This window comes from Semicossyphus pulcher, unplaced genomic scaffold (genome assembly GCF_022749685.1).
Source record: "Semicossyphus pulcher isolate SPU_LCO1_2020_fin unplaced genomic scaffold, fSemPul1.0.p SCAF_13, whole genome shotgun sequence".
NCBI lineage: Eukaryota > Metazoa > Chordata > Actinopteri > Labriformes > Labridae > Semicossyphus > Semicossyphus pulcher.
The window spans coordinates 23,570,449-23,594,855 of record NW_027211637.1 but is presented as its reverse complement, the minus strand read 5'-3'; the positions used below and the strand labels follow the sequence as shown (position 1 = coordinate 23,594,855).

The 24,407-nt window shown below is 42.0% G+C and overlaps 1 protein-coding gene across 1 annotated transcript in view; it reads right to left on the bottom strand.

Annotated features, from left to right (window-relative positions):
* The window catches only part of dlgap4a (discs, large (Drosophila) homolog-associated protein 4a), a 91,105-nt gene that overhangs the window by 11,195 nt on the left and 55,503 nt on the right, over positions 1-24,407 (bottom strand). The window contains exons 2-6 of the mRNA XM_069660034.1: positions 9,226-10,503; positions 8,617-8,849; positions 8,155-8,232; positions 7,448-7,595; positions 4,840-5,080 (exon numbers count right to left, since the gene is read on the bottom strand). Coding sequence (XP_069516135.1) covers positions 4,840-5,080; positions 7,448-7,595; positions 8,155-8,232; positions 8,617-8,849; positions 9,226-10,434 — 1,909 coding nt within the window. The 5' untranslated portion in view covers positions 10,435-10,503. The remainder of the gene's footprint in view (positions 1-4,839; positions 5,081-7,447; positions 7,596-8,154; positions 8,233-8,616; positions 8,850-9,225; positions 10,504-24,407) is intronic.

The window sequence follows — 24,407 nt, the reverse complement described above, 5'->3', positions numbered from 1 at the left end:
GTTCTTCAATAGTCACTACTGCCGCTTCTATTTCAAAAGCAAATGTTACATAAAGATGTCCACAAAAAGAAAAGACCAGCTTGCCTTGAGAGCATCCATTGCAATCGAGACAAAATCCCAATAATTTCGTCCAGCCTTTATACGGCTGGAGAGCTGGTTTGTGCATCCTTATCTGCTGTATAGTGTGATGTCCTAAGACCTCATGTGGTTCCAAGACTGACCTGCTGGACTGAAGCAACAGTCTGGGTTACAGCCTTATCAGCTGACGTAAAGGCACGTGGCAATGGCCTCTGAGGTCAAAGCCTTTAGGATGTGAAAGCAGGGGCCTTGTCATGGCTCAAAGAGTGCTGAACCAACTTTTACGTAATTGTGATACTATACTGCTCAAAAAAAGAACAATGTTTTTTGGATAGTGTTCCAGTGTGTCTCGAGTGAAGATGCTGTACAGGCTTGAATAAAGCTGTTGTAAACCATCGCTTGTAGAAATGCATAAACCTGATACATATCAGCGATCAGGATTTAGTCAAAAAGTATGCAAATAGGCAACCATGCTGAAAGTAAAGTCACATATCAGATCAAACTACATGTAGAGCAGTTCATGATGAAACAAGACTGGGTCAAAACTTAGTATGTGGCTGACCACATCAGGTCAATGTGCGCTTTTGTGGGCAACAATGGAAGTGTCGCGTGTGTGTGACGGCTGTGGGACGTGCTCATTTTCATTTGAAATGCATGAAAACAGATGAGTCTTCACAATGCTGGCGTGATGCACGTATCTCGTGCGAACATTTTGAGAATAGGAGGCTCGCCTATTTTTACCAAAGGCCGCGTGCAGTTCTCGGTTAAAATACACGGTGAAATTGAATTGTGATGAGTCTAATTGATCTCTGACAGCAATATTAACATCTCTTCCTGTATTAAAAATCACAGGCATGGAGAGTAAAGTAGGTCAACACTTCCGGTAAAAGCCCCATCTTTAATTCTGACTCCCCTCGTTTGTACACAATGCTTTTATTTTTAAGTGTTTCCTGGACCGTTGTTGTTTTTTTTACTTTTGCTCTGAAAGTACCATCACTCACTCACTCAGTCACGTACTGACCCCTGCGGTCAGCCAAAAACGAATCCAAATGCATCCAACAATTACTTTGATGGTTGATTTATCCGATTACTTGTTGCCTGGGACCATTAAAATATTAGATGATGGTATAGGATTGCTTGTTTTCTCTCGCTAAGACTTAAAGATCTATCGTTTAAGTAAACATAAGCAAAAGAAAGCAGCAAATCTTAATAATGAATCATGTAGGCTATCAAAGGAGTTGGAGTATTTTTCTGTCTGGACTAATGAATTAAACAACAGCTCCAACAGTTATTCATACACACTGCAAACAATAAAATATGTCATGTTCTGGCATACAAAGACTATTTATCAATTTGTAATAAGGTCACAATCGGATGTTATACCAAGTGTATTTTTGAGTAGCCGCCAAAACTGTTCTATCTTAAAGTAGTTGTCAGATAAGTGCATTTCATAAGTGCTGGAAATGCATAGGCCTCAAGTTCACTGTCTAACCATGTTAACAAACAGCTCCACACACATCATTATGAAGCACGTCTGCTGTTGACCTTACTGTAAAGCTACAGTAGCTTCGCCCATTCAGTAAAGAGATTACCTCATCAATGAGGGTGAGAGGAAGAGCGGGTAATACAGTGAAGGATGACTCACAGTCTATCCATGGTGATATTACAGACGTGCCATGTGTTGTGTAATATGGTGCTGGATACAATGAACACGCCTTGTCAGTACAATGAAGTCTCAAAGCCTGTGTTTCTGATGATACCCAGCAGCCTGTTTCGTAGTCTGTTCTTTTAACTTCAAAAGCGTAATTTACTATACACCAGTTAAAATAAAAAAAATACCTTACAGGCAATACAAACAATAGCACAGATCAAGTTACTGTGATTGTGTCCCACTAATATGATGCTGTTTTTGTCTGTCAATCCCTCTCTTGTCAACTGTCCTTTTAAAAGCCAAGTGAAGTGTATTTACTGCTGAACTGCAAAGCACTACCCAGGGCAGGAAGCTGATAAATTATTGATTGTGTCCTCAGTTCTCTTAACACATGGTTGCTAGCTACAGAATAAAAATGGCACATGAAACTGTTGGACAAAAAAACTACTTTGACCTGATCCGGTCTATGCAATGAGATAATTCACAAATAGCAGTAGGGAAGACAAGAACTGTACATTTTGCCTTTTGTAGATGAGCTGATTGATAAAGCTAATCATGATTAATAGCTTCCTCCACGCCTCGCATCGGTGTCACATGTTGAGTCTGGCACAAGAGAGGAGAACCGGTTAACCTTACTTAACTTATTTAACAGCTAATGTTAAGCCTAAAGATCAAAATGAAGGCAAATACTCAATCACAGGTTACAACAATGTGACTTCCCATAGTTCACATTGGATTCTTTTTTCCCTTTTTATGAATGATCCGTTACGACGGCTCTATATCAGACGGTTGTCAAATTAAATGGCAGATATTACACACTGAATAAGCCAATGTTAGCTATCTGCTGTGACAGACGTGGACGGTTTGGTTCGCCGAACTAGCCGGTTACCGGGCTGTCCATACTCTGCTGTTAACGCCTCGACTACTGTTAGCTCGTGCTAGTTGCTAGTAAAGGCTCATTACGGCGTGAGATCACACGGGGCATTTAACGTTGAGAAACGTTAGCCGGAGGCGTTAAAGGCAGAGATAAGAGCGAGCCAAGAAAGGCACGCTGCTACTGGTAGCTTTACGACTCGTTCCCACCACAGTCACCACAATACTGTCGATCAGCCTCGCCTGTTCGCTAACAACTCGTATTAGGGTTTCATATCCTTTCTTCCACGTTAGCTATCGCTAGCTTACCTAACACACCATTAGCTTACGTTAGCTTGCTATTGCCAGCGCTTACACTATACACTGACAGTGTGAGAATTCGCGCGTATTCTGGAAAAAGCGACAAAACCTTACTGTAGACTGGTCGACGGGAAAATCCTTATTTTCTGGTCATTCATGAAAGGCAGACAAGATGCAGACGGGCTACGGAGTCCTGCCGTGAGATACACAGAAGCGACGCTGTGAAGAAAAGATTTGTAGTACACGCCCTTGACGACGAGGATTGGAGTCCACGTTTTTGTCCGTAACGGCTTCTCTGCTAACGATTGGACACTTCTGCACCGCGAACTAATCGAACATGAAGCTGATTGGTTCAAATCTCTGTTTAACGTTGTCGGTGCCTGTCTTTGCGATAGGCGCGTCTCATTTGCTCCTAACGCCGCGGGAAACAGACTGGAGCCTAAGCATAAAGCTCATACATATTCGATCCATTGTGACCTGAACAATGGAGCTCTTTTTAAATGGAGGTAAACCCAGTTCCTCCCTGTTTTGTGAAAGCCAGCATTATATTGAATATATAAATATTTAATATATATAGGAACCAACCAGTACACACCGCCTTATGTATATTTTGCAAATGAGCTGAAAATAACATTTTGTGACAATAAATTATAACCGCAAATGTGCATTATATAAGGAAGATGTAAATAAAGCCTATAATATATTAAATTGTGATGCATTTATACATATGAAGCAATAATACATATTATTGGTAGTCTAAAACTACAATTGCAATTTAGCAGAGAAAGGATACTTGTGTCCATATCATTTGGTTGTGTGGATGTGTAACAAAAGTTTTAATATATGGAGTTGAAGCACATTATTTTTATCCTACAAAATCTAACTAATCCATATTACCTCTTTTGAGTGAATAAAATAAATTTTAGATCAATTCAATTCAATACTTAAATCTTGCCATAGGCCATTCTTTGTTTTCCTGTAAGAAAAACACAATAACACCTGTCAGGGAAAGAGAGCAGAGGAAGAATACTGTATGTAACATCTTTTTGTTTTTCATATAAAATGCCCTAATATACTTCACTAACACTTCACTTCATCTAATACATCCACATTAACACAGCTAAAGTAAATGCACTTCAACTCAATACATCTCTTGAGGCAGCGACTCCCTTTACGACTTATCCTCGTCAAAAAGGGATAAGGTCAACATTTCTTTCAAACAAATACATTTATAAAAATATGACTCATTTTCATTTCATGTGGCAGCATTCGTGTGTCATTCTAACATTCTAGAAATGCTGAATGGTGACATTATTACAGACTCAACCTTGGAAACGGAACACTTGAAAAAGATGGCTGGTTGGCAAATTCAATCAAACTTTCAGAAGTTGTAGTTTGCCATCAAAGTTCAATGTATTTGTCATAAATCAAACACTGAAAAATGGTGTTTGGTGGTAGCTGAATGGAAAAGAAACCTTCAAGTTCACAAAAACTATGATTCAATGAAAATGAATCATAGTTGAATCATCATCCTCTTTTATTTACTCATCTATTGAGAGGAGGCAGATGTTACCCAGCTCTGCGTTCCAGTAGGTGTATGAATGTTGTTGATGTCAAGGCCAAAAGAAACCAAAAGACCTTAATCAGACTGAAATGTGACAATTATTTAATACCAACACTGGGCACAATCTATTTTCTTAATCAGAAGTGTCACATATATTATATACTATACATGAAAAATACATCTAGATTAGTGTAGGGGCTGTAAATGTACTACCAAAGAAAATATGTTTTAAATGATGGTTTGTATTAGTCCATAAATTGTCCTACTAGCTTATGAGGACACTTTTCCTCCTAAATAGTAAATGGTTGTGTCAGTGCTTTTTAATGGCAAGTATTTCTACCTTCAGCATCTCTTTGTCCTCACTAGTACTCACGTGTTTTGGAGCTGTATCCTGTTGTGGTTGGTGGTGGCGAGTCTGAGTCCACAGAGCCCGTATCTTCATCCTGGGAGCAGCCTGCCTGGATGGCCCGCAGGTAGCTGTGGCTGCGTGACCGGAAGCACGTAGGCGCGGGCAGATCCAGAGCCTCCACTGCCTGCGATTCCCCCTCGATGTACGGTACTGCGTGTCCAAAGCCCTGCCCGCATACCTGAAAGAACGTGTGCAGACTCACACGCTGGGGGCAGAGGGCAGAACGTGTGAAACATGCAATCACTCGCTGTGTACCTAATGGAGGAAGAAGTACTCAGATCTTTTATTTAAGTCAATACAACAATGTTAAAATACTGAAGTACAAGTGAATAATCTGCATATATACTCATAAGTCCTCATTCAACAGAAAAATGCTCCCTGTGACTGATATATCATTATATATACAGCAATTAGCTTGTTAATACTGATGCACTAAAGTGTAGCCAGCATTGTACTGTTGCTGTTCGAGGTAAAGCAAACTTATATAAAGCTTAAACACTTTATATAAGAGGCGCCAGTTTAGCTCAGCGGTCAACTCGGCTGCCCATGCACAGAGGCCACAGCCCTGGATGCGGCGGCCCGGGGCTCGACTCCCACCCTCTGCCCCCTGCCACGTGCCATCCCCACTCTCTCGTCCCCTGCTTCCAACACTATCCACTGTCCTCTAGACAAATAAAGGCATGAACGGCCATTAAAAATCATCTTTAAAAGAAAGAAAAACACTTTATATAAAATAAGGTACTTAAGGGTTTGGGCCACATTACAAGGTAACTTTTATCTTTTGTAAATATTATAACATATTAGATCATTCGAGCTGATTAGGCCTTGAACAGTGACTTTACATGAGAAGTTTAGAGGCAAATGTCTTTATTTCGGGACTGCAAACAAGTTATTAACACCTGAAACATGGCAGAGGAACAAGACGCTGCTTTTTTGTAAGAAGTCAAGAGTGAAAAGGGTTAGTCAGCAGTAGCTTAATAATTAACAATGCATTATATTTTACAAGAGGATCATTTGTTTTTCTAATGTTAAGTCTTATTCAGCAAAGTATCTATAGCTGTCAGAATAATCCAGGTGAGTATAAAGTACATTATTTAGTAGTGGTATAATAACAGAAAACGGATATACTATGGTATTTTGAGGTACTTTACTTTAGTAGATATACTTAGTTACTTTCCACTGGTGTCTACATCTGTGAATTGAGATGCAGGTCACTTTGGTATAATATTCCTTTTTATGGAGGTACAGGACCACGCCTCCCTCGCTCACTCCATCACCTGTGTCTCGCCAGCTCTCACACTTGTGCCTCCCTAATGCAATTACCTGTGCGAACACTGTCTAACTCCTTCCCTCATGTTTGTTTCAGTTCTCAAAACCCTCATTCCCCAAACCCCATCCCTCTCTTCTCACCTGTATCAACACAGGAACCACGGGGGGGGGGGGGGGGGGGGGGGTGCTGAATCAGAAAGCGCATTGAGACATGCCCCCGCCCTGAGTCTCGACCCCTAGGTTCCTGACAGCTACAGTTAACTCAAGCCTTTTCAACGCCCTTTCATCCCGCACTACTTCTACCCCTCTCATCCCAATTTACGTCGACCCCCTCTCATCCCACCCAACCTCGACCCTTTAGCATATTCCAATACACTACTTGTAAACCGTACAATGGCGCGGTCTTGTTAGTGAAGTGTTAAATGGTGTAAAAAGCTTTACGAAGCACATAAAAGCTAGTAAAACTCTGACTCTGTTTTGTTCTCGGTGCCAGAATAAAGTATTTTCTGCAGTATAGTATCACTACTAAAAATAGCTTTGTCTCTATCTCTTCTCTGCATGGACTTCTGTCGTCATGGTATGATGTGAACAAGCAGTGACACCCGGGAACATCTGAAATGTTTGATCAAGCAACATGAAAAAGAAGCAGAAACAACCAGGAGGAGTATTTCATATGTTTCGCATTTAAGTAGCAAATATTAACTGGTACATAATGATCCTGAGAAATCAGCTGTCCTAGTTTATCAGCCACAGATCTTTTACTCTAATATACTTCACTGTCAACCTGAGAGAAATTGAGTCTCTCAGTTGTCATTTGTTAAATGTAACAGCTCCCGTGTGAGAGACTGATGTCATCGCTTCTTTATTAAAGTGTTTGCATTTGTCAGGTGTGTGATTCTGTGTCCCAGTGCAATCCGGCTGATGAAGACATACAACGAGCTCCCTCAGGTTTACACTGAGGCATACCCACTTTGCAAACACGCTCAAGCATCTCTTCTATTCAAACGGCTTATTCCCTTGCTGGCTTATTCATATACAATCTCAGCAGACATCACATACACTTCAATATTCCCTCACTGTAGCTTCAAAACCTTAGAGTTGTGTGAATGTGTGTTATGTAATTAAAGTAATTCCCTGTCAGATTTTGACTTTGATCACATTTATTCTTCATTTGAGTGACTGGAGTCGGTCCAAAATAATTTAATTAGTTTTTTTAAGAGATCTGGAATTAGAAATGCCAGCCGAGTAATAATAACGTGATGCTAAAGCAATAGCAAAACATACGATAAGATAAAAGACATACCTGAGTGCCCGAGCCTCTGCCCAGCGTGCCAGAGCATTGGCTGAAATCGTTGTTCCTGTGGCGCAGCGGGGCCTCCAGCGGGCTCACCAGACAGTCTAAGTTATCGAGGCTCCGGTTGGTCGACAGCTCTTTCAGGGACGGCAGGGAGCTGCAGGAGTGAACGTTATAATCAGCTTCTCTGAAGTCAGACAGCGTAATAAGTGAGGGCTGTGTTTAATTGATGGTATCCAGGAGTAACGTTAAATTACACTCCGAACAAGTTCCCCTGGGTGTTTTGAAATTAAATATGGTTGAGATGTGCGAATAGTGATATGTGAGGATAAGGTTTTAAACACCAGCGCAGAGGAAACAATTAAGAAGTTAAATGGTTAAATATGCTTTCATTAATTGGTCTAGGTCATTTTTTTAAAGTTCCCTCTGTTCTGGGAGGCCTGTTTGGCCACTGGCGTTAGTGAAAATGTGTGTGCGCTGAACAGCAGGGTGTGGTGGAGTGATTTACATGAAAAATTTGCATGTTATGAATCCAGGGCTTTGAGGAAGCAGGTAAAGGTAATAACACACCATTCAGGGTTAGAGATGGAGCAGGAGGGCAGAGAGGAAAAGTACCGGGAGGGTTAGGGCAAAAATAGGCGGGGGAGACGTGGTGGTTGTTAGGGCAAGTGAGGGTGGGTGGAGGGCCACACTGCCTGCCTTAGGATGACACTGACCTCAGATGCTGCATAGAGCAAGCACTCTGCAGCGGAGACCACAGATAATCCTCCCGCATGAGAGCGTAGCAACGAGGCCTGTCCGTGTGGATGTAGGGGTAAAAAACATGGCAAAATTTCATCCGCTAATGATTTGGTACTAAATAAAGATGAAATAGTTCGTCATTATCCCTCATCTTATTAATCTACAGCTCTTTAACCATGCTTGGCTTTTACTTTCTGCTGCTGCACATGCAGGCATTATTTGTGACAAGATGCTGCCACCTGCTGACTACCTTTGGGGACAGTAGAAAAATGATCATTCCCAAAGTTTTATAGCATCGTCCCCTTCAGTGTCTGTTTCTGCTTTAATGAATGTAAAGTAAAAGAGCACAAACACAACTATGGCAAAAACAATGAGCATGATAATCAAAGTATTTTTTCCAGTATGGTGACTTTGATTCTTTATGATTTTGCACTCACTTGCGAGGAGGTGGAGGCGGCTGCTGCTCGCTCAGGGAGTGCTGGGTGGCCTTCAGGTAGCTATGGCGGCGGGCAGCAGATTTGGGGGAAGGTTTGGGGCTTCCCTCTGAGTCCTCACTGTCTTCTAGGTCTCCCATAGCTTTCACATAGCTGCCGCTGCGCATCCTTCGACAGGGGATCTCCGTTCCTTTGCCCCGGCCGCGACCCAGAGTTCCTGCCCACTCCCCTGGGACCTGAATCATGTCACATACATATCGATGTGAGACCCTTATGTGATGTAATCCTCATAGTTTGGATGTATCCCCTTCAATATAGATGTATTCAATGCTTTTTGTCTGACTGTGTTCACCTTTAGGGTGCTTAAAGAAGAAACTATGACTGTGAGAACTCATGATTGATGGGAAAACTCTACAAACATGAGTAAAAGCAGGATATAAGGGTAAACTATATGTGATAAACAGAATTAGGGTAAATCTACTCAAATTATAAAGTAAAGCATAATCTGTCTGCCAGTGCTCAAAATTAATCAATTAAAGCAACAAACCTCAGAGAAATTATAAAAAAAAACATGCAAACTTACAAAGAACGATGATGAAGATGAATACTCACTGTCCCTCCTACCTGAAGGAACTGCTGTGCCAGGTCTTGGTGGCATGACTTTGATTTAAGCAGCGTCCTGTTGACTGTAGCAGAGCCCTTCTGCAGCACTTGCCTGGCCTGGCTGAGGGTCAGAGTGGACCAGGAGCCCCTCTTCACCAGCGTATCGTCCTTGCTCGCCCTGCTTCTCCCCTCCTCTTCCTTGCATCCTACCTGCGTCGCCTGGCACGCCAGAAACTTGAGGTCACTGCTGCTTTTCGAGGTCTTGAGAGTGTGTGCAGAAATGGTGTGGTAGCCCTGTGGGATGTGTCTGGCCTGGCTGTCTGACACCGCTCTGCCCAGAGTCATCATGGTCAGCGGGTTGCGGTAACCTACAGCGATAGTGCCAGCTTTGGTGGTGTCAGTGTCCAGGGCGTCGTCCGAGCCCCAGAGGCCTAGTGCATTAGGCCTGGGTCTCTGCTTTTGCCCCTCAGTTTTAGCCCTATCTTTACTCTTGCTCCTGCGCGTTGGTCTCCCACCATCCTCGCCTGCTCCCGTGGTCAATGCTGCTGCAGATCGCCCATTTAAGCTGCCTTTGATTGCAGAGTTTTCCAGTGATTGGGACTTGGCAAAAAGCTTCTGAACAGAGTGCATCAGGTGGCGTATGCGTCCCGGGCTCTCACTGCGTTGCTTAGACATACGTCCTCTGTGAAACTGCAGGGTGCTGAAGCCGTCCCGCTGCAGGGGGAGGTGCCTCTCCAGCTGATCCAAAAGGTTGGAGGGTAACCGGTTCATCTTTGCCGCCGCTGCAGAAGAGATGGTGGCCGATCCGCTGGTGATCATAGGAGCACCAGTGAGGCCCAGACCTAAGCCCATACCCATAGACAATGAGGTGGACAGTGGACCCGCCCTTCCACCCTGTCCAACTCCACCACCGCCTGCCATACATGCCTGCGTGCAGTCCACCTGCTCAGCCTGCGAGGTGAAGTGCAGACGAGGGAAGGTGCTGCTGTTGGAGATCTGGCTGAAAGGCAGCAGGCAGTCCGGGGTCAGGGCGGTGGGGCTGGTAGGCGGGCACTGGTGGAGATGCGGGTCCAGGGTGGCATAGTGGTTTATGGTGGGGCTCAGCAGAAAGGAGCCGTGAGGGTCAGAGGTCAAGGGACAGAGAGGCTTCTGGGGGCAGCCCGTTGGTTCACACGAGTCGGACAGGTGGCGACTGCGGTTGGCTCCTAACCCTTTCATGGCGGCTGAGATGTCGTCCTTAGAACATTTCTCCAATCAGCGCGGGTCTACTGACCGGTAAGGATCATCCTGCAATGTAAAGACAGAATCACTTACTTAACATGGAGTTCAGTCTCTGCTTTATAGTCATGCATTCTTCTAATTCTCTCTAACTGCAAGAACACATTTTAGTAATTTTCTATGATTAACCACATCCTATCCTTCAGTGGCTAATCCTCTCAGCTATGTTGAATAAAAGCGTAGCAGCGTTTGTCCCTTTACAGAGATTATAGTTAACAGCGCAGATCAGTAAAACCGCAAATTGCATACAACAAGACTCAGAGGGGGGGCGTTTCACACATCAATACTTAAAGTTAATGAAACATTAGAGTTAAAGCCCATTTAGGAGCGTTTCTCTCAGTGTGCCCTTGACTTTCATGAACGGTAACTGTGCTAAAAAAGACTTAATAGATCGTCTCTGCTGCATCATAACACAGGCAGTAATGTGGAGCTCTACAGCAAGTGCTCATGGAAGTTGCTTCACACAAAAGACCAGCAGGTGGAGCAGCAGCAGCAAGAAGGGAAACACATGAAGGTTGTATTTGGGTTTTTAAATCTTACATTTCCAAATGAGTGAGTCTAGTTTTTATTAATCATGTTTGTGCAATATTAAAACACTCCTCCTGCATGATGAACGCTGTGATTTAAGTGGTTTCATTCTTAAATGTTGAACAATACAAGTGCTTACAAGCTTCCTTTGATTCATTGTCTCCATCATGCTGCCACTCACAACAGATAAGCACAATGGTTGCATGAGGGTAAAAAAACACTTAAGACAAAGAGACTAAATCACATATTATTCCAGCTGAAAAGGACAGCCTATTCAGTTTACTGCATGAACAGCTCCAGCCAAGCAGGAAACAAGATAGCCAGAGGCCCAATCTACAGCTCCACAGTGATGTATGGCCTGGAGTTACTCTGCTGACAATGCATAGGAGAGAGAGATATTGTGACTCATACATGTAAATGAGCTTTATATTTAACAGAGCACTATTTGCTCCAAAGAAATGAAACCTCATTTCCTCACAAATCTTCTTTGGTGCTTTTGCCGTCCTCACGAATCCACTTAAAGTGGGAACAATAAGTCTTCCTTAATGCTCGCGAAGAGATGAAGAATTCTGGGGCAGAGGCAAATATATCAGATGTGTGTTTCAGTGGCCTTTGTGTAAGTTTCAAGCAGGCATGAATTCAATCCGCTAAAAACTCACATTACTGTCCTGTTATTATTTAAAGACTATTTTATGTCTTCGTTTTATTTTGTAGGAACGATTCTAGTCGTAGCGAAGATCAAAACAGATCACCGTAGAGCTAACAGGGAGAAGCAGCTCTGATGTACGGCTAATAGTCTTTTTCACTGCTCTCCTGGGACAAAGCTAAATCTAATATGGCCTCTAATCAAAATATATCTGACACTTTCACATACATCTCTGCTATAAAAGCAAACATTGTGGCCTAACCGCAAGTATAAAAACACATGCATGCAAATGAGGGAAATAAAGGTGATTTAAGGCGGCAGAATCATCTCTTTCTATCACAGGCCTACTCATTCTCAAACTCACTATGAGCAGACAGTAATATTGCATCAAGGTTATGAGAACTCATAATTCACACAGCACAAATCCATGCTGCAATAAAGTCACTCTAACAGATGCTGTGTGTATCACAGTGGAGTGACTCACTGATCAGTCAATGGTAAGAGCCCTCTCCCACAGCAGGCATGAAATCCTGCCTGGGAGCTCAATGTGGAACGTTAACTGAACACATTTTCATTCCTCTGTGTCGGCTTGCCACTTCTTACGTCTCTCTGACCTCCCGTACACTCTGTACAGTGTGAGAGCAGCCACTTATCTGACTCAGTGTTCCTGGACGGGGCACAGCGGTGTGCTGACAAATACACCAGCGTTTTTACAACCGCGCAGCCTGCTCTAATTCATCCACCCGAGCAAGCTGACTGTAGCACCACGTGTTCACGTCCTGTAGGCGCCACTGCTGACAAACTGACACACACCTACATGCTGACACACCGACACACACTGACACACACATTATCGTGCAAAACGCCCGCCCACCCACCCGTCCACAGCACCAACAAAACCCTGTCAAGTGTTGCGCATCACAGGGGCAAGATGAGAAAGAAATAATGTTCACAGTTCATATAACTCTGTCGCAGGTTCAGTGCTTCTGTCTCTGTCTCTGTGGTTGTGTGCTGGTGGCCAGAAGGCTCCTGAATAATTACAAGGTGAATGAATCCTTGGACTGTGTGATGTGTCTCTGCTTCACACACATACACACACACACCATAGGGAAGCTATAACTGGCTGTGGGAATAGAATCTCGCACATTCACAGAGTGACAGGAGTGTTACGTCTCTTTCAGAGAACAGCAAACGCATCATCAAAAGTGTAACCCTTAAATGATCTCATATGTAACCATAGCGGTGGCAGCTGTAGTCCCATTATGTAACGCAAGAGGGATCTTAGGGTTATTTGTGTGTTCTGGTCCTGTAAGGGTCATTTGGAGGGTAAAAACTCATTTAGGTGATTAGAGGTGAACAATGAAAAACAACCATTAAACATTACGGAATATGAGATTAGACATTTGACTGCAATATTCTACATGTTTGGCTCATCGACAAGCTGCAACCAAATTCTCCCAGTGTCAAATCACATAACAAATAACACAAAGTAGAAGAGATGAAGGAAGCACTGCCTGTTCCCCCTACATTACAACACAGTGCTTATAAGGTCTTAAGAAGAAAACATGACGGTTGATCCACCAGGGCCTTTTAAAAGCCTTGTGATGTCTCAAGCTTTAACATATGTAACAAGGAAAACTTCTTTTTATCACGGAGAGCCAGAGCAGGTTGGAGGGAGGGAGTGTGCTGCAAGTATAAGCTGCACTCAGGTATAAAAACTGGCACATTTTATTAGACTCATTTCAACAAGCTGTGCCTCTGTGTATTTTTCTATAGATTGTATTAAAATAAGTGCGTTGTTTCTTTTCTTTACCCCTTCGCTCAGATTAATATTGAATCAAATCAAACCAAACCTGCTTCAGATGTAAATATATGCCGGTATACTATTTCATAAATCTGCAATAACTGATATTTTGGCCTCTTGGGGAAGCCAAAAACATGTGACCTAATTATTAATACAGTTACCTATTCACACATCCAGCAGATAAGCAGCACATAAATATTCACTCAGAGTTGTGTCTCCGAATAGCAGACAAAAATAAGGAGTCCAAAATTCACTTTCTTTTTAGCTCTGTTTTTGGTCTCCACCAACTCCTGAGGAAAATATGTGGCTCTTGAGCTGCATACGCAAGCTAGTTGCTAATTTTATGTGTCTGCTGTTTGGTGCTGAAAACAATGAGCTAAAAATACACAGGAAGGGTAACTGCAAAGTCGAATGAGAAGTCTCTGTAGGTTCGTCACCATCACAAGGTCCTTTCACAGCACATGAAGTCATTTGATTCATGTAAAAGTTTTGAATATGGCCTTTTTAATTGGAAAATTATTTCATCCATCACAGTTATACAGCTGTACCAAAGGATGTGCTACTTAATCTTAGTTAGAGAGGGAAGATTAACTAAGAAATTCTGTTTTTCATTTGAGTCACTTAGACAAAAGAATGTCTGTATCTGCATTTTTCTGTGTGAAAATTCCGTATAAATGGACTCAAATCATTGTTACAAAAACAATCCAATGTCTGCAAACTGACATTTTCTCAAATAGGGTCTCCTGTGGTCCAAACTCCCTCATTTATTAAAGTAGTACTGGCTAATACTGTGTACATGAGCTTATGTGACTGTCTGAGCTGGCTGCTTCACTGTGTTGCTGTCACATCTTATTATTTAGGAAACTAAAAGCCAGATGACAAACAATAAACAAGCACAAATGTTATCTGCTGATGCAGCTTGGCAAGAGGAATAATATAGATTGTTGGAAAAAGTTTGAGACTTTCCAAGAACCCTGTCGTTATGTAATGTAGAGCCTGCTCTGACAAAAAAAAAGCCTAGAGGGAAAAATCCTTTTTGTAGTTCTTGAAGCTTTGCATCAAATTTTCATCTCTCAAGGTAAAATGTGTATGATACTATGAGCCAGGTAAACTAGACCTTTTAATTTAGAAATGTTACATATTATAGCCTTCCATTAATTTCAATACTTAAGCATATCAATACAAATGGATGTGTATATTTTGCTACATAAAAAGTAATAGTAATGTTTTGATGAAAATATGTATGGAATAAAAACTAATAAAAACAACTAAACAAAACTCATTATTTAATTTGGCGTAATGACGTTTCAGGTATTTGCGTGGGGACGACCGTTTACCTTTGCTGCATGTTGTGTGATTTTTTTGGCTGTTTCCTATCACTCCAAGTCAGATTGCAATGTGGGTTAACATCAACGTACAAAAGTTTGTAAAAGTTTACAGTCTTGCAGTTAGTACAGGAGTCGAACTGACTTAGTGACATACCATACGTTCTCCGTTCTTCTGTGTTTAAAGTAATGAGCTAAGTATTTACCGTCTTTCTATGGAGTGAAGGATTGGTGGCGATGATTACCAACTTTATTAATCACCATGCTAACGTGGTAGAGGACATTGCGATGCCAAACATGGAGGATACTGAGGACGAAGAAGAGGAGGACTGTCTGAACACCCCGCATTATAACGTAAGTTCACGTTGTGAGCTAAAAGTGGAATATTCTGTTACATGCTGTGTCTCGTGCTAATGTGAGCTACAGCTAGCGAGCTGCTGGAAGCTAGCGGGAATTGTAGTGTATTGCTGTTACCATGGTAACGTTAGACGAATCTGCTTCATCATATCAAACACTGACAGGTGCTACATCCGGTTTAACTCACAACTTAAGTATTTTATAAATCCACAGATACTTTTATGTGACTATAGTCTGGATTGTGATTGTCCAGGTTTGTTGTTGTGTACTTTTTGTATGAATTTGATTTGTTAAGAATTAACGGGATAATTGTGCTTGAGTTGTACAGTTGTATTAATAGCGTGTATTTCAAATCGGTATAACTACTTCCGTTAAACTGTAGTAATATTTTTTACCTACCGGTAAGCTGCTTTTTTGTGTTAAAAAATAAGCAACAAGCCACAAGTTTAAGTCTGTTAAACTTCATTATTAGGATGTGGAATCAGTTTTTAACCTGTGCATCCCTCAACATTTTTTGAGTCTTTTTTTAATGATGCTTTGTTGGAAAAAAAAAAAAAAAAGGAAATATAACCTCAATTAAATAATAATTAATACATGTTGGGATTATTTTTACACGAAGGGTTTAAAACTTAACAAAAGGGCCCGGCGCTCTGAACATAAGTGTACTTTGACAAAACAATCATCCTCTCAGGGCCAGTAAAATCATTGGCCCAATGGGAGGTGATGTCACGCAGCCCCGGTGCTGACATACAGCCCCTGTTAGATCAACACGAGGCCTGCTAACAAGCAGAAACAGGGGATGCTGTGCTGTGTCCCACAGAGCCACCGAGCAGGCCTGTAATAAATGTCTCCTGTAGCTGTGCACTTCCCCTGCAGCCTCCAGTGATGAGCAGAGGGAGGGGGGGCCGGTGAAGAAAGAGAGAGGTATCGATCTGGGTCTCGCTCCTTGTTCTAAGGGTGAATATACAGCTGCTGGGTATTGGCTTTTGCAGTCTCCTTCAATAATCACCTTCTTTCTCATTGCTTCTCGCGGTCATCCACTCTCTGTCAGCCACACGTACAGTACATTTACACTACAGTCAGCTACATACATAAACTGTGCCTGTTTTAATTCTGCTAATTCGTTTTTTTATCCCACTTTCTTTCCTCCGCAAACTAAACATACTCATTTCATATTAGACTATAAAATGTTTCATAAGCTGTGAAAATGCTCCCCTGAGCGACAACAAGTACAAGGTCCAAGTTAACGATATTAACACCTTAGATGAGCCAACAGCATCCGTTATCCCCACTGTCTGCTGAGAATCCACTAATAGCTTGTTTCTGTCACAAAGTTATGTCATCGGGGCTTCCTGTGGATAAAGAGAGTGTTGTTCATCACTGTTGCAAATGTTATTCTCTACTGCCTGGGGAACGCAAGAGCAATAAATCTCATTACTGTGGACAACAGGGATAATTAGCACAAAAACACAGTACTTCTTACATGCGTTATGTACTATTATGTATTATTATGTTTCTTTTAAGCACCAAAGCCTCTTTAATAATGGATCACATTACGCATCATTTTTGTCACTAGAATTTAATCAACATTAAAGTAGTTTTGATTTTAGAAATAGGTGTCTTCTTTATTTGCTTGTTTAGAGTCAGCAGATAGTTAGCTTAGCTTCTCAGAAATACAGGAAACAGTTTTTGTGGTGTAAAAACTACAGTTCCCTTTTTTGCAGGTCAATTTCCTGAAAATAGGCCAATACATAAACCATTGTAAAACAATGAATCGTAATGTTTACATGCAGTATTTGTACATATTAAACAAACAATGTAGTGTATGTGGTAACTATTGAGCTGGATGATTTTCCCTTGTAATGCTAGTAGTTTCCACCTGTTTCCAGTCTTAGTAAGCTAAGCTACTGGCAGTTAGCTGTTTCCTCATCTATCCATTATCCTGTTCAGGGTCGTGGGGGAGCAGAAGCCTATCCCAGCTGCGAGAGGCGGGGTACACCCTGGACCGATCGCCAGTCAATCACAGGCTGACACATAGAGACAGACAACATTCACACCTACAGGAAATTTAGAGTCACCAATTAACCTAATGAGCTAGCTTTGGGGTGTGCAAGGAAGCCGGAGTACCCAGAGGGAACCCACGCATGCATGGGGAGAACATGCAAACTCCACACAGAGAAGCCCTCTTCGTCCAAACCGGGATTCGACATAGAAGCCTTCTAGCCGTGAGGCGACAGCACTGCACCACCGTGCAGCCCTAGAAAGTTATAAATGTGGTAGCAATCTTCTCATCTTACTCTCCCTCAAAAAACTAAAAAGCAAAAAAAATCTCCAAAAATCTTGAACTATTCCTTTTATGTTGACAAGAATCATTTCGTGCTGCATAACCCTGCTGATAACTTACTACTCTCAGCAGACTAATATTGACCTTACAGACATGAAATGAATCTTCTCATCCAACTCGCTGCAAGAAGACTTGAAAGGAAAACTAATTATATTTTTAAAATTTCGAACACTTTCTTTAACACGACCAAAACAGGCAATTAATGCACACACACATACACAAACCGCTTCCTCCCTGTCTTGTGTTTATGTGTTGCTGAAAAAGTCCATAACCAGCGGGGATGAATGTTACATTTGACTCTCAAGACTTCTTTCTGTTCTGGCTTGCCTTGATAGCAAAATGCATTTTGTATTTCAAGGAGTTTCAGTGGGATTGAGTGTCGAATGAGCTGGAAGCTAAAGATGCTACAGATATAACAGAGTGAGTCTGACAGTGTAGCTGTACGTATCCAACAAACCATTGATTCCAACAGAATCTATACACCCAGCAGGCTGTACTCTCTAAGACATTTCTCTCTGCAGAAGGGATGTAACTGCCAAATGTTGGTCAGTCACATTAAAGAGAGAGGCAGAGGTTGTTAAAATGGTTAGAAGAAAGAATCAACAACAGCCAGGAGCATTTCACTCCTTAACACAGTGTGTAATGAGACTGCAGATGTTTGCAGATTCTTTCCGGGCTTTGGCATGGTTCGCAATCTTTGCGTTTAAGACCTGCTGCCCAGATTGTCCTTTATGTGCGACTTTAAGGTCTTGTGAGTGTGCTGTGTGAGTCTGTAAAGACTGTGGGAAAGCCAGATTGTTAAACAGATGGGGGACTTTACATTACAGCACAAGCCTGAACAGCTGACAGCTTTCACATCACTCCCTTGTATTTACAGTAGGTAGACTCTTTCCAAAACACCTGCTCATCCCATTCAGAAACTGGCTTGTCAGGAAACTGAGGGGAACTTTGTTGCTGGCATACACGCACGCCTTCCAAAATCCGAAAGCATCTCCCTTCACATTGTTGAACACGGGGGGGTTGTTGCTCTCAAAATGTGAAGCCTGCTGAAATATTCAGAGGTAGGCGCATTCGGCGTTCATAGGATTCTCATCAGTGCTTTGCCCATTAAAGCCATCCCAGTGCGGCGCTCTCCCTCGTTCACCCGTGCACACACTGAAGTGTAATTAGAGAGAGAGGTTGCACATTTCCCCTGGGCCATTTACCATCCTCACTGTACCGCTGCTGGTTCCTCTCTGCATGTTTTCATTTGGTAACATCTTGTGCTGGCACTTCAGCGCTGCCTGACCACAGCGATCCAGTTCAGTGGCTCTGCAAGATTGAATGCATGGCATGGTGCTGAAATAGATGGGTCAACATTTATGGGCTTAATTTAAAATTCAACAAGGCTGTAACCCTAATATTGTCTTATTGGATAGCCATGCAATAATGACAGAATGTAGAGCTGTGTAAATTACTACCACTATCACATGCATCTAACAATAATAGGCCTAAAAGCAAACTCTAAGTTTGAAGAGAATGACAGCATTTTGAATGTGTGCATCTTTGTGTTTCTGAAGCAGAACGGCAGCAGAAGCTGTGAGGCGAGAGTGGAGAGCTGTGAACTTCCCTCCTGACAGAATGACTCTGACACTGTATTGGTCTCAGGCAAAACAAGACATAAAGCACCCAATAAGCTGTGTGTTATGCATTAACCTCTACAGTCATGTGCAGTTGTGTCATGCATGGTAAGCATGCACAGCCCAGTGTCTTCGCAGTTAAAACACGCTACCCATACATTGAGCACAGCCCCAGGCCCCCGGGGAATTATTGCATGCTATTGGTGAGTAGCTGCCAGGGTGAATCCTCCACCAGTGCTCGTTTAAAATGCTGTCAAAGCTTTAATAGTCCCGGGGGCTCGCGCTCAGAGAGGAAACGCTTCAGTCTACTTTGAAACAGAAAAAGGCAGAGACAATGCTGCGCCATAGGAAGAGGCACAATTGTTTTGTTTCAGCTTTGTTTGAGTTTTAAACTAATCTGCTGTCTGGCACAACTGCATCTTCATTTCTAACCCGTTTCCAAACTATCGGGGTTAATTCTTTGCAGGCTGGATTAAATCTATCCTTCTGGGGGTCAGCTAGCTTTGAAAGAGATAAACCACACACAGCTTAGAGTCAGAGTGCACATGGACTTTCTCCAATATTCAGCAGGACAGTGACCTTAAATCATTAAATCATGTGCACATGAGGTCAGATAATGATCCTTTATGCTTAAACATTCGCATTTTGTGCGTCTTCTGCTTTTTCTGAAAGAATTAACAACTAATATGATACCAATCTGGTTAATATTAGATGAAAAAAAATGTTCGCTAACTAAAATTTGCTCTGAAAGTTGACCCATTGCGTAATTATTTAAATATAAACAACAACATATTGCTCCAGTGGGGGTTTGAAGTTGCATTACCATAAACCACAACAGCTCCAGCTGCATCATATTCCAGCCCGGGGTGTCATATTAAACGGATTTCTCAGAGATAGTCCCACATAAATCCTATGGGAGGCAAGATCAGGGCAGCCGCACAGCAGCTGTCCCTAGCTGCACAAATTGGCCCGGGCACTAAAAAACAAAATGAAATTAATATGCTGTTTTGCTCTCTGTAATGTGAAGGGATTAAATCACGCAACAGAATACGGATTTAGGATTCAGCGTGTTGTGCACATGACCAGGCAGCGCAGTTAAACTGCAGCGGACATGATCAGGAAGATGCTGTGGAGTAAAAGGCTGGAAGAGGAGGAGGAGGAGCACTTCTGTCCATTAAGAGACACACTTAAACAAGAGCAGAGGCTGTTGTGAGGATTACACCAAGGTCATATTAAGTATGCGCTGATTTTTCTTTTTTTCTAAAAAGAGCTGCAAAATGGTCTAATTAGGGTGAACATCAAAGCTTGTTAAGCCAGCAACAAAAGTAACAGGATCACTTTAATAACTATTAGCACTGAATATAGTCAGCTTGACATGGTGAGACAGTGAAGACAGGGCTCTTCATCAGTACTACAGTTTGGCAGAAATCAAGAGCATAGTACTGGAAATGATGAACCTAAGAAAAAAAAAATGTTTTATTTGTCTCTTATTGTCATGCCCCTAACCCTGACCACCTACCTCTAACTGAGGACCAGGTACCACCCGGCCACCTAATGATTTCTCCTCCACTGCTGGATAATAGTCCTGCTCCCCATCCTCCAGTCTAAGCATCGCTTTAAAATTGTAAAACTAGATAGTACCAATAAATTATCCGTTGGCAGGGTCACTAGAGGAAAATGGTTTCTCTCTCTGCCAGTAAATCATGCTGTCCATTTGCACGTGTAGTGTGTTTAGCTCTATAATAATATCCTATTCCAAAGGTTACTCATTTCTCCTGTATGTGTCATTAAAGGTGCCCCGAGAAGCCTGAATGTAAATGTGCAAATTGTGCTGTAGAGTGAGATTTCTTCCAAAATGGAAAATCTTTCTTTCATTAATTTAGTGTTGAGTAAACTCTGGGATAGAGCTCTCCTTTACTATGTTTACATACACAAAATATTCCATCTTTTGCTTATTCTGAAAAAAAAAAAAGAAATATTCCTACTAAGCTGTTCACATGACAAATGTAAATTCATATTCAAATTATATTCCTCTTGTCATGAAGCCATGATTATGCTGATTAGTCCAACTAAACTGCAATCTGTTGGCTGTTTGGTTTGTAGACAACAAATAGAGCTGGAGCTAAACAAGCAAAAAGCAAACAGCAGTAAATGCCTAATCAGAATGCACTGTAAACTACAATTCTCACACTTACTAACAGATCCCTTCATGGTCAGGCCCCGGCATATGTGGCTGAACTTATTCACCCCTACCTGTCCACTCCCTCCCTCAGGTGCTACATTTGCTGTTCCACGTACCAACCTTAAGACCCGTGGTGATAGAGCTTCTCAGGCTATAGCACCAAAACTTTGGAAATGCTCAAACATCAGTTAAAAACATACCTGTTTAGACCACAGACTGTATAAAAAGATGGACGACATGACAGCTCTCTAATAGTGAAGCCAGAACATTTCGAGCGCCCCCTGCTGACTGGCTGCAGTATAGGTCATAAAGCCCGCCTTCTCCATGTTAACAGATGGGACATGAGTCAAACTATAAAACCAAAATACACGCAAATACATTTTTCTCAAACATGGTTTCTCTCATTATAGTTAGTTCTTATCATGCTGATTGACGTCCAAGTGTTCATTTTTCTTACAAGTTTATTTCTAATTATTTATTTGATGCAGTAAAAAGGATGATTGACAGCTCTGTTGATAAATACGGCTCCTGCAGACGATCTGTTCTGGATTAGCAGAGTAGAGGAGGAACGGTGATAAGAGACGTAACTAACAATCACTACAGTCATTGAAGTTTACATATCTGTGAACGTTTACCTCAGACCAACACAAGACGTGTGGGATCTTTGCTGTTTTTTCGGTAAGTTAAGTGTGTGTTTTGGTTAGCGGAAGTGGTTACGGCCGCTCCACCCGCCGATCTCTACTGCGCAGTCTCTGGCTCCAAATGACGTCTATACTGTGCCTATCACGGGGCTATTTTGGCATCACTTTCGTACAATGAGAGCAGAAGGAGACGCGTTATCCATGTGAATATACAGTCATTGGTCGAGACAGACATTTAGCTAATTAACCTATGTATCATTAATTTACTGTGTATTTTATTATTTGCTGTATCTGGCAACAATGTTTTAATCTTGTGCACACTTTAATTTGTGTGGCTTTTATGGCCATCGTATCTGTCATGTTTATATTGTCAGTGTAAAGCACTTTGTGACTTTTGTCTGTGAAAAGCACAATATAAATACATGTTACTTTACTTATATGTTCAAAGATTTCTCCTAAAACACCACTAATATTGCATTCCATGTCTTAATTGAAAAAATGCTGCAATCAGAATAAGTCATTACTCAAACTATCAAAGCAGAATATGATGTTAAATGACTTTTATGAAATTTAAAATACGTTGAATAAGAGTGGGAAATGAGTGCATGTAATCATACTCAATCTTTCCTTTACATGGTCTCTGATAATAATAACCTGCATTCATTAGAGAAGTGGATACTTCAGATGAGGGCACTCTATCTATCTGCTTGGTGGACTCAACTGCAGATATTTGGTGCTTTCTAGCCAAAAAAAAAAAAGCCTTTTCTATAGACAGTCATTATAAAATGATAACATTTTGCGTCAGACACATTCTAAAAATATTATTGCCACTGTGGATGAGACAGGCCCTCTCTTTGTCAGCTGTGAGGACAGGCTGGTGGTGCTGTGGGACCCTGTGGGCTTTGGAGCTTCAGCAGGGGGAGCATTGGTCACAGGGCAAACCGGCTCTGCCAGCTGGGCCGGGGCTGGGAAAGGTTTGAGGCTAGAGACAGACACAATGACCAATGCCATGGTTCTGCACTTATCTCTCCTTTTAGGCGTTAACACTTTGCCTTGTCCTCTGGCCTGGAAAGAAGCGGCTTCGAGGATGCAGCTTTAAAAAGCAACTTGGTATTTCATCTTTCTTAGAGGGGCTTCTCTGAGATCTTTCCTGCCCTTGTTTTGTCAGCAACATACTTGCTCACTTTTTTAATCCATTTTACTTAAAGATATTCCAGGACAAGGTCGAGCTTCTTGGCTGCTGTATTAATGAAAATCCAGTTAACATATTCCACCATGTCTTTGTCATTAGCCACAACCGAGGTTAGATTTCTCAGCCCTTAGCATCTTAGACATCCAGGTGCAAAGCATGATGCTGGCATATCGTGAAATGAGAAGGAAGGTCCTTGCAAACAGTATAGCATGGAATTATGTGATCAAATTTGACAATATTGGCAAGCTCAAGCTGTCCTCAAAAACTTCCATGACTTAGATGCCCGTTAGCAGGCAGTTTGTGCAGAGATGATGGACCGGAAGTATGCTAAATATGGGCAGTGCTCGTGTCAAGGATGACACACTGTGGCTCCATCTTGGGGGAGTGCTGGGAGTTCTTCAGTGCTGCTTCTGCTGCCATCTTGCCGCCGACAAAGCTCATCAGTCATCGCTCTCCAGCTGGTCTGTGATCCAATGAGTGCTTGACACCAAAGGACATGCAGCAGAGGAAATGCGGATCAAGGCAGTGACCAAGACGGGGCATGATGGGCAGTGTTTAGCCAATGCGGTGTCAGACTAATTTATCCTTGAATATGCTGTCATCCCGCAACTGAGATGAGTGGCTAAGCCTGAGCAGCGGGCGAAGTATATATAGAACATGTTTCTTAGAGTTTAGAGGCTGTTTTTCAAGCTTCTGAGAGCTGGAGGTAAAGTTATTGTTAAGATTTCTTCTTTCTTTCCCTCTGTTTTGAAGCAGCAGATGCTGTGTATTTCCAGTGTATCCAGGGTCACAGAGATTTTACCTGTATCATTACAGTTTCAGTGGGAAGTCACATTGCATTGCTACAGCAGGCGAATGTGCCTGCAAATGTTATCCCAACTGTGTCACACACTTGCTTGACTCATCTTCATTCTCAGTTTTATATATATATTCACAGCTCATGATGTGCTTGCCAACACACTTGTGTTATAGTACAGTAGAGCCTCTACATATTTAACTTCCCCAGTGATGAAAGGAAGAGCAGCTTCATTATGAAAGAAAAAGCATTTTATAGTCAAGGCTCAACGAATACAAGAGAATGGAAAAGAAGAGAGGCATTAAATGATTAAGCTTTCACTCTTCAACAATAGTATTATATAGGAGTTTCTGCTGGGTCTGTAAGTATTTTTCTGGTTGCATAAGGGCCTGTGTCGCTGGAAAAAACGTGTTAGCATCAGCTGTTTTTCTTCGTTGCTCTAACAGCACTCTCACTTGAAAATAGTTCAACTTTTGGAA